Below are 17,070 nucleotides of genomic sequence, written 5' to 3'. Positions count from 1 at the left end.
TCGTTTCCAGGGCGTAATATTCGACTAAACTGAGCATTGCAATGGACCCAGTCTCCAGGTTCTTCACGGAGATTCTTCTGCATTTCATTGTCCATTAAACACAGTAGAGACTTTGATCTGGTCTCTTCATTCTGAATCTATGTAGGAGAGTGATGACCGCTAACAGATTTAAACAAGGCCTTCCAAAGTCCATGGATCAAAGTCTCTCTCTCTCTCTCTCTCTCTCTCTCTCTCTCTCTCTCTCTCTCTCTCTCTCTCTCTCTCTTTCTACTCTCTCATTAGTGGAGAAAAAAACAGAGGTCTGACCCGTCTCAATTTTGCCTCAAAAGAGTCTCACTCAGAAGACCTGCGCCCATCAGATTTACAATAGGGAGCAGGACTATTTACCCGAGGCCAGCGCCATCCAGAAATAACAGAGCAGGAAAATAAATGGAGCCTGCCATATTTTTCCACACAAGTAAGAAAATATGTGCGGGACTATGGGCCGCACTGTTTCGTAATTAGTTCTTAAACATTCTATGCCTTGGATCTCTGCGCCCACATTCGGCCTTCTCCAAGCAAGATAATATACAGCAGGGCATTAATGTCAAACATGTCTCTCAGTGATCCAGAGCCATAAGTCTAATCTGTTTGCACAGACGCCAGCCATCCAGAGCTCCTCCAGCTCCATACATACACACAGACAAGATCTGATTATATCACACCCTCTCGCTTCCATTCACTGACACTTTCTCGTAGGTACTCAAATGTAACACGATGACTCGGCCATGTTCCTTATAACAGCTTGAGAAGTGATATAGTCCATATTCAGTGTGATAAAAAAAAGTGTTTCATACATAAAGACACCCACAGTAGTTCATAGTCCATGAAGAGATTCAATTGCTATTTCTTCTCAAATCAGATGTCCTGGAGCTCAGGGATTTTATACAACACTGCTCATACACTCCCACAAACCATGGTACGCTCAATATTAGGTAATTCATTTAGGGAACATAACTGTACCATATTCTATTCAGTGTTAAAGTTGCATTGATGTAATATGCCCCACTTAATCTCCAGAAAAGACAGTTATTTTACATTTATTTTATTTTACACAGGGCAGCACAGTGATGCAGCAGTTAGAGTCGCAGTCACACAGCTCCAGGGACCTGGAGGTTGTCCATGTGGGTTTCCTCCGGGTGCTCCGGTTTCCTGACACGGTCCAAAAACACACATTGCAGGTGGACTCAAAGTGTCTGTAGGTGTGAGTGTGTGAGTGAATGTGTGAGTGTATGTTGCCTGGTGAAGGACTGGCACCCCCTCCAGGGTGTATTCCCGCCTTGCGCCCAATGATTCCAGGTAGGCTCCAGACCCACCGCAACCCTGAACTGGATAAGCAGTTACAGACAATGAATGAGTGAATGTACCTACTCCATATCCTTTTTTTTGTTGTGTTGACTATGGCTCTCATTATCCATTCTATAAATTACTGAGTGATCCACCATAAACCTCTACTGGAATATCTCCACACAGCTTTCTAATGACCTGCAGATATCGTGTTTATGTCATCACTAACTTTGCTTGGCCGCAACTGTAACTTGTGTATGTGCGCTGAGTGCTAATCTGGAGTTTCTGCTGACTGTACTTCCACCTGTTTCTAACTGCCATGTTATCAACATCATCTGATTTCTTAAACAGAGGCTGAGAGTGGAGATTTTTCTGTATGTGCTCTTTCCAAGCTCACTGCACTGGACACTCTCTAAAGGCAAGCCTGGATTCCATTCAAGTGTCATAGTCAGTTAGGCCTATATGTATTAGCATAAGCCACGGTTCTACTTACCTTCTCTCTCCTTGATAGTAACTACACCTACACTTGTCAAAATAAATGTGCTAGAAAAGGGGTCTTAAAGCAACACAAGGCCCATTTATTAAACACTACAACTCATGAAATCCCTCTTGAAAAGACATTGTATTGTGTTGCTTAATAATTTTAATGTTAATTTGGGGGATATTTTCAATGCTGGCAACCCAGCTTTGTTTGGCATCATTACATTAATTTAGCTTGACTGTTGTTTATCATTTTGAACCATTTTATATTTTTCATTTAATTGTTAAGCCAACACGTTACTACAAAGTACCATTCATAGCCCACTATAGACCCACCCAACTCAGTATTGGCCCAAGACCAGGCTTTGTGGTACCCTTGTGGTGGTTAAGAAACTCTGGTGTATAAGAAACATTTTTGGTTTCCTTAAAGAACCTTTCATGTAGGTTTTGTGAAGATGCAATCCATGCAAACATTCTCTGAGGAAACCAAAGTGGTTCTACAATGGCATCACTCCAAAGAACTCTCTCTGTGGGTTTGATAGGGGATGCTTAGTGGATATGCCATTTATTAAGCCACAGAATCTCAGCAATGTTCTGTATATCATTCTTATTCATGGCCAGTAGATGGTGCCCTTGCAAGTCCATATTAACTTCAACATGATTTCAGTTTATACTTCTGCTGCTTAGGAAACCCATGCAGACACTGGGAAAACACACCACACTCCTCAGAAATGGTGACCCAAAGCAAGGGTTGAACCCAGAACCCTGAGTTCTTGAAGGTGTGTGGTAGTAACAACACCTGCAGCACCATAACATGACATGAACCTACATAAACATTAATAATGTCACTTTTTAAAGGTTTCATTTACTAACTTCATCATCTGTGTCAATCAAATGGCTTATACACATTAGATCAGTGTATGTCAGGGTGACATTCAGTTCAGTTTTATTTTACATAGCACTTTTCACAATGAATTCACACTTCATGATACAGCCCGTGTTTGTTCATTCATTCATTATCTGTAACCTCTTATCCAGTTCAGGGTCGTGTTAGGTCCAGAGCCTAACTGGAATCATTGGGAGCAAGGATGGAATACACCCTGGAGTGGGTGGCAGTCCTTCACAGGGCAACACACACACTCACACCTATGGACACCTATTGAGTCGCCTACCAATGTGTGTTTTGGACTGTGGGAGGAAACCAGAGCACCCAGAAAAAACCCACGCCGACACGGGGAGAACACATCAAACTCCTCACAGACAATCACTCGGAGCGGGACTTGAACCCACAACCTCCAGGACACTACCTGCTGCACCGCTGTGCTGCCCCACAGCCCATGCTTTAGAGTGTATATATTCTCTGTGCTTACAGTGTAACATGCCACGTCTTAGTGTACTCTCCTGGTACTTTCAGTGTAACTTCTTCATAAGAATCAGTACACATCACTGAGCGGTTCCTGTTTGTACTAAGATTTAAACACACCGAGCGACAACTGTGTTGGTACAGAAACCAGTTTACATGAAGATGACTATGATGCACTAGTTAAATTATGCAAGTGATTTTCATTGACTGTGTTAAATTACTCTAGGTGTACTTCAGGACTTGTGAGGCATTCATCAATAAGAACAGATGTGGTTTGGGACTGACTCTGAATTCTTCATTGAATGTTATCAATTTAGCAATCATTAAAAAATGTCAATCATTGCTGCTAAAATCAGAAGGAATAACGATGGTTGTTCCTTTATTAATTCCAGGTAGTTTTGGAGGCTGTGCTGAAAAGTAATCTATGGTTGCTTTTATTATTTTCTGTTAATGATAAATTGGCTTTAATAAGGTGAGTTTGTAGTACAATTTACATTCATGGTTATGAACAGCCTGTTTCAGAGTATGACACCTGGTGCCACACTCTAATCAGCTAATTAACTTAAAACACCTGCAAAGGCTTTAAATGGTCTCTCAGTCTTGTTCTGTAGGCTACACAATCATGGGGAAGACTGCTGACTTGACAGTTGTCCAAAAGACGACCACTGACACCTTACACAAGACAGAAAAAGTCACTGCTAAAGAGGCTGGCTGTTCACAGAGCCCTGTGTCCAAGCACATTAATAGAGAGGCGAAGGGAAGGAAAAGATGTGGTAGAAAAAAAGCGTACAAGCGATAATTGCACCCTGGAGAGGATTGTGAAACAAAACCCATTCAAAAATGTGGCGGAGATTCAAAAAGACTGGAATACAGCTGGAGTCGTGTAGAAGACATGGGTTTCAGCTGTTGCATTCCTTGTGTGAAGCCACTCTTGAACAAGAGACAGCGTCAGAAGCGTCTCACTTCCAAAATGGATTGGACTGCTGCTGAGTGGTCCAAAGTTATGTTCTCTGATGAAAGTACATTTTGTATTTCCTTTGGAAATCAAGGTCCCAGAGTGTGGAGGAAGAGTGGAGAGGCACAGAATCCATGTTGCTTGAGGTCCAGTGTAAAGTTTCCAGAGTAGGTGATGGTTTGGGGTGCCATGTCATCTTCTGGTGTTGGTCCACTGTGTTTTCTGAGGTCCAAGGTCATTGTAGCCATCTACCAGGAAGTTTTAGAGCACTTCATGCTTCCTGCTGCTGACCAACTTTATGGAGATACAGATTCCATTTTCCTACAGGACTTGCTACCTGCACACAGTGCCAAAGCTACCAGTACCTGGTTTAAGGACCATGGTATCCCTGTTCTTAACTGGTCAGCAAACTCGCCTGACCTTAACACCATTGAAAATCTATGGGGTATTGTGAAGAGGAAGATGCAGTACACCAGACCCAACAATGCAGAAGAGCTGAAGGCCACTATCAGAGCAACCTGGGCTCTCATAACACCTGAGCAGTGCCACAGACTGATCGACTCAATGCCATACCGCATTGCTGCAGTAATTCAGGCAAAAGGAGCCCCAACTAAATATTGAGTGCTGTACATGCTCATACTTTTCATGTTCATACTTTTCAATTGGCCAGCATTTCTAAAAATCCCTTTTTTGTATTGGTCTTCAGTAATATTCTAATTTTCTGAGATACTGAATTTGGGGTTTTCTTTAGTTGTCAGTTATAATCATCAAATTAAAAGAAACACTTGAAATATATCAGTCTGTATGTAATGAATGATAGTAATATACAAGTTTCACTTTTTGAATGGAATTACTGAAATAAATAAACTTTTTCATGATATTCTAATTTTATGACCAGCACCTGTATTTATTTCCCTATTGTGGGACAAATAAAGGATTATCTTATCTTATCATATCCTATCTTATCTTATCAGTGAGTGAGTCCTAAAATATTTGCAGTGGACCCCAGTGTATCCAAAATATATTTGAAAGCCATTTTAAGAGACAACTGCATCTGAGAGAAAACTTTTCTAAGAAAATCCTAAGGACCTGGAGGAATATAGACTGTGATAAGCAAGAAATGATGCTGCCTTATGTTTTTTTTTACTTATTTTAATTTTTTTTGAAGTAGCCACTGTAAGACAAAAATGACTTCATAACCTGAATTTGGGCTTATGTTTATAATTGAATCATAAATTGTGGCTACACTGCAGCTGTGCCTGGGGGGAGGGGCTCATTTAGAGCAATATATTCATAAGATTCAGCCCATGTTTCACAGAGACATAGTGCACTATGAAGGTTATAGATAACAGTGTCATTGACAACAACTATTTTAGGTTATTTACGTTATTGTTTGAACTGCTACTGAAAGATATTAAATCTCTGTGATGTCTAATCTGCTGAAAAGTCCAAAGTCATGGTGTGCTCTACCATTTCTCAAAAGCAAGTCATGACAGTCTAGTGGTGGAAAAACATTGCTGCAATCTATGAGAGCTGACAAAAGGGCTTAGATAGGGAGATTATGGTTTAAAGCTTTATAAATATGTGTCAGTTTATGTTAGTGTCATGACAAGTTTATACGGGTGCGATTTAGCTTTTTGAAACTGGACCTACAGTTATTTGTTACCTGTGTCCTTCACTGGGGCAAATGTCTTAGCACTGGTCTATATATGGGAGCTCACAAATGCTTCTTGAACTATCTGAGGTCTGGAGTCCAAGAAATCCCTACTGGTCCACAAACTCTCCTATCACTAATCCCTCAGTGTCATATTGTCCAATGCAGGTTCTGTTAGCTGAAATGACTTGGTATTGGTCTATCATTGATCTCCACCAAGCATGTTGTGTTAGCTGCAGTTCAAAAGATAACAGCATTTTAATATGTTTAAAACATATTAAAACACAAACATTTTTTCTGTGACACTGCTCCAAAATACCTTTTCTAGTGCATTTATTTTTAGGGAAGGAAGGCCATATTAGCAACATTTTTGATGCTTTGAGTTTAATCACGAAAAACAGAGATGAGGAATCATGGTTAGGAAGACAGAGCAGTGTTCCAATATTCTGTCATAAAGCAGGATATCATTTTTATTAAGACAAATTGGAAGAAATAGGAATCTGGGCTTTTCAGAAGTAAAGAGTATCGGGTTCTTCCTCTCAGTGATGGTGAAAAGGCCCAGCTTCTCCTGCTATGCAGCGGGAGTGAGTTGCGGTGGGATTTGATGGGGATTACTGATACGACCGGCGCACGCCTGTGGCTTTATCCTGGAGCTGATGACCTAACCAGAGGCCTGTCTGGCTGCGGAGTCCTCTGGACATTAGCGATGAGCCCAAGGCCTCAGATCCACAAACTGAGCTCTGTCTTTCCTAACACGGCAGGGATCTGGGTTTGTATTGATTCCAGATCAAAGGGTCTACTGTTTGGACGGATCTGTCTGCAATCGGTGAGGCCTACTATATCACAAGGCCACAGAAGTGACTGAATATAAGCAGGGCTATAAAAGAGATGTCCCAGGTTTGTATTTAGCGCAGAGATCAGACGTCTGGCAGAAAGAGAGCGATTATAGCCTGAGTGAAAAGATTGACGTCTGAGTTTTTTAATTTGATATTTCGAGCAGTTGCTCTTCCCGTAGCGGCGGGATGTGGGTACGCAGACAGTTACAGTGCGTCTGCGGTGATGATAATTCTTCGGTGACATGACTCTGCGCCCGCATAAGGAAGAAGGACAGCTGAGTTCCTCTGGCTGCCGTATATCTCTCTCCACATAAGAGAGTCGTCCTCCGCTCCTGCACTCAGCTCTGTCCACAGAAGCCCTCGCAGGTTCCACGGCTGTCAAGAAAATTTTGCTTTATCATCGGGCTTTATAAATCATCGCACACTCCCCAGGAAATCGAGAATGTTTGACTTTCCAGTCATAAACCATAAAATCTGTCATTAATATAATAACACGACTCTGGATGTTTGGAGACAGGGCTGGGAGTCCAAACGAGGAGCAGACATGGGCATGGATGAAACGCTCTGGCCACCGTTTCTTTGTCATTTTCCAAAACAGAGAATCAGAAATAATTGGCCCAGTGTCACTGAGACTGTATGTCAGTCATCATAAAGGAGCTCTGGAACGGTGGAGGGGCTGCTTTGCGTTACCAGTTCATTAGTTCTCAATTAACACTCTGCCCCATCAAAAAGTTTACGCGGCTGTTCCTCTGACGAGAAACATGTCTATACTCCTCCACGGCTGGCGACATCTGAAGATGGAGTTTCTGTCCAAATATTTCACATTTTACAGCTTGGCCCGGGCCTATGGAAAAGGCCTGTTTTGCATGAATATTTGGCACAAAACACTGGCCTGTCCTGTCAAATGTTCTGCTGCCTGAGGCGCTCGATGCTTGTGAGTCGTTTTTGACAGTTTAGATGGTGGAGAACTCCAGACTCCTGGCACCGGTGCATAGACCCAACAAAGAGCCCTATTGTTTGCGTGGTAGCTGTCCATGGTCCTGATATTAGGACATCTTCCCAATTAGCATAATTATGGGTCAGTGGGTTTGTAGTTCAGTGCAGTGAGGTGAAGCGAGGAAACGTCTCCAGATCCCTCTGCTGATATGCCGAAAGTGCTCTGAGACTTTAACATCACTCCAGGTGAGTCTGTACATCAATAAACAGGAGATTATGATAATGCAGACTGTGGCAATACAAAGCATTTACACAAACAATCCTAACATTCTTTTTTTTCCAGCTAATAAAACATGCTAAATTATGCTTGCTCCAGTTTCACATGGGCCAGAGTTAAACTGGAGATATCAGGTTCAGTCAGCTGAGCTTTCTTATCTATTATTAGAGTCTTATCAGCTTTCCACACAAGCTGCAGGTCTGCACTGAGCACTAGATGGAGCACTCGGGCTGATCTGATTTCAGACACCTTTTAAATATCTATAAGTTTAAAGGTGTGCAAATATTTATTATGGGTTTAGAATAATAGCTAGGCCCGACTCAGCGCTGGAGTCTGAGGCTGAATATGTCTGACAGAAATGTAAAGAGAGCTAAACCCATAGGATGTATTTGTGCTCAGAAATCAGATAACCATAATGGCATCTTAAAAACTATATAATGAACAATACCATTATGAATAGTTTAAAAGGTTTATATAAGCAGTCTATATACTTCCCTCCATCAGGTCCGGCTTATTGCAGTGTGACTAAAGACTGAGAGGGTTTAACAAGCAGACAACATGCAATATTTCATAGTCATTTCACAAATTATGTTTTGTGTTGGTTTGTGTGCCACAGACAGTCAATTTTTACATGAGCCTGAATCTAAGGTCACCATGGCCAACAACAAGTACTGACTTGACTGGTATAAAGCCACTCAGCAATGGACTGAGGAGCAGTGGAACCCTGTTCTCTGTAGTGATGGAGCACCATCCAATACCGTTTTGCCAAACTGGAATGGTGTTTGTAATACAGAACTAATCATCCCACTGTGGTCTCTTGGCTGAATGCAGTCAAACACTCACAGAAATGTTCCTTCCTTTGAGAAAAGATGCTGTTCCTGCCTCAAACAGGGACAGACTCCAAGTTAACACAGAAATACTGTTACAAGAGTAATGCTAGATAAGCAGGTGGCTGTAATATACCGATCGAGCCTGTAACAAAGAACAAAGCTTTTGAAATTTCTGTGTAAATAACCTTTGAACCACAAGAGATATTGCAAATCTGCTTGCAGAAATTGATTTTGGAGATAATTCTGGTCGTCTTTAATATGCTACATGACCACCTTCCCATTGGAAAACTTGCCCTTGATCCAATATGGCAGCTTTCAAGATGGCGGTCATGTTTCAGACATAGACTGAAATATAGGGCTCTTCACCCATTACTTGCTGGGGAATTCAGATATTTCCTTTGACCCTTTCATTCATTCATTCATTATCTGTAACCGCTTATCGCGGTGGGTCCAGAGCCTACCTGGAATCATTGGGCGCAAGGCGGGAATACACCCTGGAGGGGGCGCCAGTCCTTCACAGGGCAACACACACACTCACACATTCACTCACACAGTCACACCTACGAACACTTTTGAGTCGCCAATCCACCTACCAACGTGTGTTTTTGGACTGTGGGAGGAAACTGGAGCACCAGGAGGAAACCCACACAGACACGGGGAGAACACACCAACTCCTCACAGACAGTCACCCGGAGCGGGAATCGAACCCACAACCTCCAGGTCTCTGGAGCTGTGTGACTGCGACACCGTGCCGCCCTCCTTTTCCCTTTCGTTTCTAAAATAAAAGGGTGCAGTGCAACATTTTACTCACCCTGTAATGCATGTAATGATGTGTGTTCCAACTAGATGCTCTGGACTGTGTCTCAGTAGTTCTGCGATCACAGAATACACCTGTTGCTCGTCATACACTGATGTCCCTTTTCCTTCTATTCCTCAATGGTCAGGACACCCATAGAGCAGGAATTATTTGGCCGGTGGATCAGTCTTCTTAGTGCTGCCGTGACACAGATTTAGAGGTGGTGTGCTATGTGTTACACACCTCAGTGTCACTGCTGGACTGAGAACCATTCATCAGCCAGAAATATCCAGCCAAAAGCATCCCATGGGCAGTGTCCTTTGATAAAGGACTAGAGAACGACCAACAAAAGCAGCAAGAGACTATTCACCAACCAAAACATATCTGCTCTGTGGTGGTTAGGGGTCCTGAGCACTGAAGTACAGAGTGGAAGAATGCTAACACATATGCAAAGAAAGCATTGGGCTATACTCTGTAACAGTACTGAAAAATAGTATTGAATGAACCATTCAGAATCAGTGCAGTCTGTCCACTCAGCAGCCAATTTGACAGTCAATCCAGACTATTTGCCGTCTGAATGAGGGGAGACCTATACAATTTTAAAAGCCACATTAATGATTCAAATGTGTATTTGAATGAATAAATGAAAGAATGAAAGTTACACTTACACAGCACTTTTCTAGCTTCTTATAGCATTGTACATTGCACACATCAGCTTTTAGGTTCTTGAAATCAATATACCAGAAAACGCACATTGTTTAGGACTGGATTTAGCTGTTCTGGCTACTGCACATGCTTATAACCCCGCAAAATTCAGAAGCAGTGAACTATTTCCTCTTCCTTTATAATATTTGTGGTACTTTTTAAAACTTGTTCACATACTTTATAAAAAATAAATAAATAAATACATAAAAATCAGATTGGTTATGGTTTTCCACAATAAAGGTCCTCTAACCAGAGACTAAGCTTATAGCTTACACGCCCTTGAAAAGGAGCTGACAGATACAGCTCAGTGCTGGCAAACAAACTGGTCCCAGAAATGTACAGAAAAAAAACCCTTTACACACAACACATTCAGCACATTGGTGTTACAGTAGCACAACAGAGCTACAGTTACAGTAGCTTGGGGAATGAAATAAAAAATGTGCATGCTATAGGAAAGCATATGTTCTTTTTTTCTGCTTGAAATACCATGTCACTTCATGTGAACAGGACTCTGGCAGGTTATGTAACAGCCCAGGGCCCAGACAGAGTGGCAGAATGTAGCGTGTAGTGCTAATGTATGCTAGAGGCCCTTCCCCATGGACTTTAACACAGGCCATCTGCTGCTGACACTGCGCCAGAGTCAAGTTTGTATTGGGCCGTGTGACTCTGAGGTGCTGACTGGTTTGGGTAAGGTCTCGCTCGCCCTCACACACTTTCTCTCTCTTACTCCCTCTCCCTCTATCCTACTCCCTTGTTTTTCTCATTTTGTCTAAGTGAAGAGATACATGGATTGAGCTCTAAGAACTCACAGAGGTGGTTCTTGAATAAAAGGAAGAAAGCAGTGATTCAGATTCACTAGATTAAAAAGTAATGCACCGAATTTCCGCAGTGCAGACGTGCACATCATTTCCACAGGAGGAAAAACATAGCAGCAGGCACAGCACCCGAACACCACAACATGCAAAACCGCTGAAGCTTAGCAGGTTTGGGTCTGGCCAGTACTGGGAATGGGAGACCTTCAAAGAAAAATTGAGTGGGTTGGGTGGTGTTGGAGGTGTCTGCTGGAAGTGGTGTCGGTGGGCCCAACAAGGGCAGCTGAACCTAACAAATCCAAGTGTCATTCAAAGAGAAAAAAAACGAGGTCCTGACTCTGAGTTCATAAAAGATCCCAGGGCATTTCCTCAAAAAGAGCAGCATTTAAAATCGACCACTGTGGTCACTTCTGGCCTTCTGTTCATCCCCATCTTCAAATAACAATCAGCTTAATCTTTCCCTCTAATCTACTCTCTCTTACGTGTGGTGAGTGAACTGGCATTGACTGACTCCTTCACATCATCCAGGTGGATGTAGCTCACTGGTGTTTGTTGAGGAGACTTCCTAATGCTCCTGAAAATGTAAAGTGCTTTTTAGTTTCTAGAAAAGTACCAAATAGTAATCATTCATTCATTTACACAAGTGACAAACCATGGCTATTACAGTCAGACCTTTACTTCTTTTGTGTGTGTGTGTGTGTGTGTGTGTGCTCTGTATATTTATACTTTTAAGCTTCTTTTCAAGGGCTGCTCTCTGCATATTTTGGAGTAACATATAGCCGGCTCTTGTTTCTCCACCCTGGTTCATTATCCTAATTGCTAGATGCGGATTGGAACGACGGGAATGCAAAACCTGAGACCCGCTCCACTTTCCCTGCTCACTTCATATTCAGGGAAATCCCTGGAATGTTCCCAGTTTGCCTCAAAAAAGCACTCTCTGATTATGGCTATTATGTCTGAAATAACGTAGAACAGCCCAGTTGAACAGGCCTGGTTTTTCGGTGAAAGCGGCGCTGCAGGGACAAAGACACAGTTGTGGCCAGCAGCTCAGTGCCAGCTCACACTATCCAAAGCAAATGTTGATCCACAGTGCTCTCCAAGCCTGTCTGTACTACAGTAGAGCCCAAACCCCGGACCAGACCTCCGCTTTGATCTCCACAGAGACAGCCGCAAGATTCATCGATAAGCTCATGAAACTTTGTAGCTTTCAAAGTGATCTTATTTTAGATGAGTTTTAAAAGCCCTAGCCCTTCCCTCAGGTTAGCACCCTGTGTGCAATGGATCTTCCCAATAGGAGATGCCAGTTTAATAAACAAGACAAGGGTAAAACCTGGAAAAAAAGGTTTGAAAGCATCAGTTTCTTGTTATATTGTATCAACATTTTACGATGAAAGAGCCGACAAGTCTGTCTAAATGGGTGGACAAAACAATCTTGATCCATTAACTTGGCCTTTCCTTCATTTTTAAAGTTACTATTTTGGATAGATATGAGATTGTGATGGACACTGGCATTTTAAGATAACTTTCTTTGCTGAAAACAAACAACATATTTAAATAAATATATAAAAAAGTATAAGTACTACCCAAATTGTCACTGTTTCTTATGATATAACTGATATAACTCAGCACTATTTGCACTTTAACCATCTTAGACTGTTGCTGCTGCATTATATAGTGCAATATTTTAGTTTATAATGTAAATACTTATTTTTAATTTAGTTATCTTAGTTTATGGGCCGCACAGTGGCGCAGTCACACAGCTCCAGGGACCTGGAGGTTGTGGGTTTGATTGAGGTTGTGGGTGACTGTCTGTGAGGAGGTGTGTTCTCCCTGTGTCCGCGTGGGTTTCCTACGGGAGCTCCGGTTGCCTCCCACAGTCCAAAAACACACGCTGATAGGTGGATTGGCGACTCAAAAGTGTCCGTAGGTGTGAGTGTGTGAGTGAATGTGTGTGTGTGTGTTGCCCTGTGAAGGACTGGCGCCCCCTCCAGGGTGTATTCCCGCCTTGCGCCCAATGATTCCAGGTAGGCTCTGGACCCACCGCGACACTGAACTGGATAAGCGGTTACAGATAATGAATGAATCTTAGTTTATTCAATTGTATATTGTCTTCGTTTTTTCTATTTGTATCTACATTATACACCAAGCCTGAGTTACTCTATTTCGTTCTTGTCTTGTCATTTGTTTTGAGTGCAAATCATGGACCATCTAGGAATGATTTAACCTGTAGTTCTGTAGTTATACTGAGCAGTACCTTTTCAACTTTAGGAGCTGTATTCTGAGTCTGTCTGCTGCTGTATATAAAGAAAAAGAAAACAAAAATAACTGCAAAAATGTATTTTATTTCCCTTAAAAAAGTAAACAAGTACAACCATAACAAATGCCAATTTCTCTCACTGTTGTCATCAAAGATCATTCCCTTTAGCCACCGTTCTATAATGATACAAGAGAAGAAAACCTCAAAGGCCAGAAACATGATAAATAAAACACATTTGTGCAAGTGAAGCATAGCATGCAAGCTCTGGAGAGAAAATCTGCTACAAAATGGCCCCTCCTCTCAATCTGGTACTTTCACCAGGAAGACACGTATCTTACAAATCAAGAAAATAGATAATAAGCACAAACGGAATGGGGGTATATTTGCCTCATACAATAACCATCAGAACGATTTACACTCACAATGCTGTAAACATTTTGTAAACAAATACTAAGCTCTGCTCACTCTCACAGCTCATCACAACCACGCTTTTATTCATTCATCATCATGCAACCGGGTGGAACTTAAGAGATGAAAAAAAAGTACACGTCGATGCTGTACGACTAAAACTATCAGACAAAATATCTTAAACTATAATACATATGTAAAAGTCAAATTAGGGCATAATTCCGGCTGACATCAGTACAGCTAATGCCATTACTCTGAGTGGTGCATAGGAACTGTATAAATGACTAAGTGCTTTTGCTTATCTGACTGTGGAAATGAATGCATTATGAGCATTATCCGCTCTCTGAGAACACAAGAGTCTCTTCTAAAATGCTCTAAAATGGATTTGGTTTCATTCAAGGCTTCAGAAATCATTGCAACTGATACATAGGGCTCACTTTAACTCCCTGTATTTTTTGCACTCTCTGTAGTGTACAATATAAGGCACTGGTTGGGGAGACAACTGAAAAGATGAGAATAAAAGCTGCTGGCCCGACTGAGAATTACACTGGATGAAGGGTAAGTGACAACACCTGTGCTACACAAAGAGCGAGAAACACTGAAAGTGGCAGATTTGTGGTTTAACTGTTTGTTAAATTACTCACTGAAGTACACCAAGGACACAGCTAATGAAGTCAGCAATGCTTCCCCAGGGCTTTACATCAATAGCCACATAGAAACGGCATTCTGAGTGCAGTGAAAAAGTCAAACACCACCCTTATTTCATTTCCAGACAAAATGGTGATTTAGTTCAAGTTACAGGAGATGTTTCTGAGGAGCTTAGGCAATCTGATTGCATATTGATGAGGAATATAAGTGCAAAAGGTTCCTTCTATGAGATTCTAAATGTTTGCACAAGACCTGTTAGACCACCAAAAGTGTCAGCACCAGAGCAACAGCACTTTAGGTTTTCAACTTTTAGAGATGTTATCTGTGAGAGAGAAAACCACACAATTCAACGGAAACTGTAATAAAAATTGGTATTGATTATTGGAGCATGTGTGCGACTTTCTATTAAATATACAGACATTTTCCTCATTAGCATGGAACTGTAAACTCTAGGACTGTACCTAAAGTACAACAGCAGCTACAAATGTACCCAAACTGAACGTTAAAATGTAGGAGAAATCATGGATAGTCTTTGAGTATTCTTTTAGCTGCCATTACACAGAGCATTACCAGTATTTTGAGCCAATGCATTATGGTGTGTGACATGGTTTTGTACATTCTATGTTCCAGTAAACAGATCCAGTTTTTACGTGGGTGCAGAGCATCCCCCACTTATTGTGCAGAGTCTTTAGTCATTTTCCGGTTATAGCCCTTATTTCGTTTTTAAACAGAACAGAATGCATTTCTCATTTCTTAAAACAAGATTAACACTGATGAAAATATCTATTCGAGAATACCGCATGCTGACTACTGCGAATGAAAGGAAGCATGATATAATTCAGTAAACATCTTCAAGCAAATGTAAGCATCTCTTTGGTTTTTTGCGAACATTAAAGTTTACCAGAGATTTATGTACCAAGCATTAAAGCCATAATTCAGACTAGCATGTCTAGCTGCTACATAAGAATAGAGCTTTTCTATAATGGAGAGTACAAAGGTTATAGAAAAAGCATATTTCAAATTCTAGAGCGATAAACCCTGCTAACTCAATAGGCTTAAGGCACAGAAAATTAAACTATTCTTAAATTACGTATTAATTCTATTATCAACTTGAACATAGATGTTTTACAAAAATATTCCCTCTATGAATCAAGTTCCAAATACATTATTAATTTATGGCTTTATAACTTACAAACTCAATATCCTCTTACCAAACACGCATAATTTAAATTACTTAAGTTAAAAAAAAAAGAAAGAAAACGAGTCCTAGAAAACAAACTTGGTTTGTCAAATTGAATTGAAGCCCACCGCTGCTCAGTGCTTTTTACCATATGTAAAAAACTATTTATGCTAAGGCTTACAGCTTTGACTGAGAGCTAACAAACCTGTCGATCTATATCTATTTGTTTAACCGTAAATGAGGAATTATCCCAAGATTACAGCTATACAAATAAGACTTGTCACTAAAGTTTGCTTTAAAATACTTCCTTTTGAAGAACACTTGCTCCATAAATACACAGAAAATGACAAAAATTACATTTTAAGTTTACAAATAACCAAAGGCAAAAAAAAAAAAAAAAAAGGGAATAGCTCAGCAAGGTAGGATGGGAATCCTGGTAGAGTTTGTGCTTTGAAACCATGTCATTGGTTTGGAGTTCACTTGGACCTTTAGCTCCTGCTCCCTATGTGCTTATATGATATAGTTCTTGGTCAATATGGCCGCCAGACACCTTCATCCATCCTCCCTGCTGCATTCAGCACTGTGGGGGAATTGCTATGGCTGCCATCCTCCTCCACACCTCCCCCGCCGTCGGCCTGGACCGGAAGACTGGCGTTCACTAGGGTAGTCCCTGTAGAGGAACTAGTGCAGGTGGGCAGCATCCTGGAAGGTGAGCGATCTCCCCCTGGGACCATAGAGAATTGATAGGAGCCAGAGGAGGCCCCATAGTAGAGATAAGGGGTGCTGCTGCTCTGGAAGGGCCCACTCTGGCTCTGAGTGGACCCTGGGTATGGTGGGGGCAGGTAGGTGTGGTAGTGGGCACTGCCTAGGGACATGCCTGTGGTGACTGGGGTGGGCGTGTAGGTGAAAGTGGCTGGGTAGTGCATTCGAGGACTGGAGAATCGACTTTCGGTGAGGGAGGAGAAGCCAGGGAACTGGCGCTCAAATTGCCCAGGGAAAGGACTCAGGTCTGAGGAACCTGCAAACACAAGCAACACACTCTTAATCACATAAACTGATTCAGATCACATGCTGAAATAAGGTTAGTTACAGAGATAATTCACCAATGCTTTAAGCCTAAATGCATCTCTTTGATCTCTTTAGATTTACACTGAGGCTATGAGTCTGACACAAGGCTTGGAACAATGGAGCGTTTAAGAAAAAATCAGCATCATCATTTCTTATACTTTATGACCAGGCCAAGCTGAAGAGGTGTGAAAAGAAAAAAACATTGTTATAAACACCTAAAATTGTAGATAATGCGAATAAAAACATCGCGTATTGAAATATGTAATATATTCCCCACAGACCCTTACAGATCACAATATGTAGGCCCTTCTTATGCGGTGTGTACTTGCTTTATTATGCTTTTATATTATCATTATATTAAAAATAAAATGGTATGGTCCTAATATTGTTTAACCCACTTATTTCTGAGACAATATATCTATGGTTGGTATATCTATATAACTCACAGAAATGATTATTGTGACAGGTCTGAGAGCATGTCTTATAAGAAAACCTATTTGCGATTTGTTAACGACTAAAAGCTGTTTTTTAAAAAAAAG

The 17,070-nt window shown here is 41.4% G+C and overlaps 1 protein-coding gene across 5 annotated transcripts in view; it reads right to left on the bottom strand.

The window, feature by feature from the left end:
• Positions 1-13,324: 13,324 nt before the first annotated feature.
• Positions 13,325-17,070, bottom strand: part of runx2b (RUNX family transcription factor 2b) — a 67,740-nt gene continuing 63,994 nt past the window's right edge. For 4 of the 5 annotated variants that reach the window (XM_066676903.1, XM_066676904.1, XM_066676902.1 and 1 more), the window contains one exon: positions 13,325-16,481. In XM_066676903.1, coding sequence (XP_066533000.1) covers positions 15,994-16,481 — 488 coding nt within the window. In that variant the 3' untranslated portion in view covers positions 13,325-15,993. The remainder of the gene's footprint in view (positions 16,482-17,070) is intronic. The other variant, XM_066676906.1, reaches the window with a different exon arrangement.

Source organism: Hoplias malabaricus, chromosome 7 (assembly GCF_029633855.1).
Source record: "Hoplias malabaricus isolate fHopMal1 chromosome 7, fHopMal1.hap1, whole genome shotgun sequence".
In the NCBI taxonomy this organism is placed as follows: domain Eukaryota; kingdom Metazoa; phylum Chordata; class Actinopteri; order Characiformes; family Erythrinidae; genus Hoplias; species Hoplias malabaricus.
The sequence above is the reverse complement of the archived record's forward strand: the minus strand, read 5'-3'. Positions and strand labels throughout refer to the sequence as shown.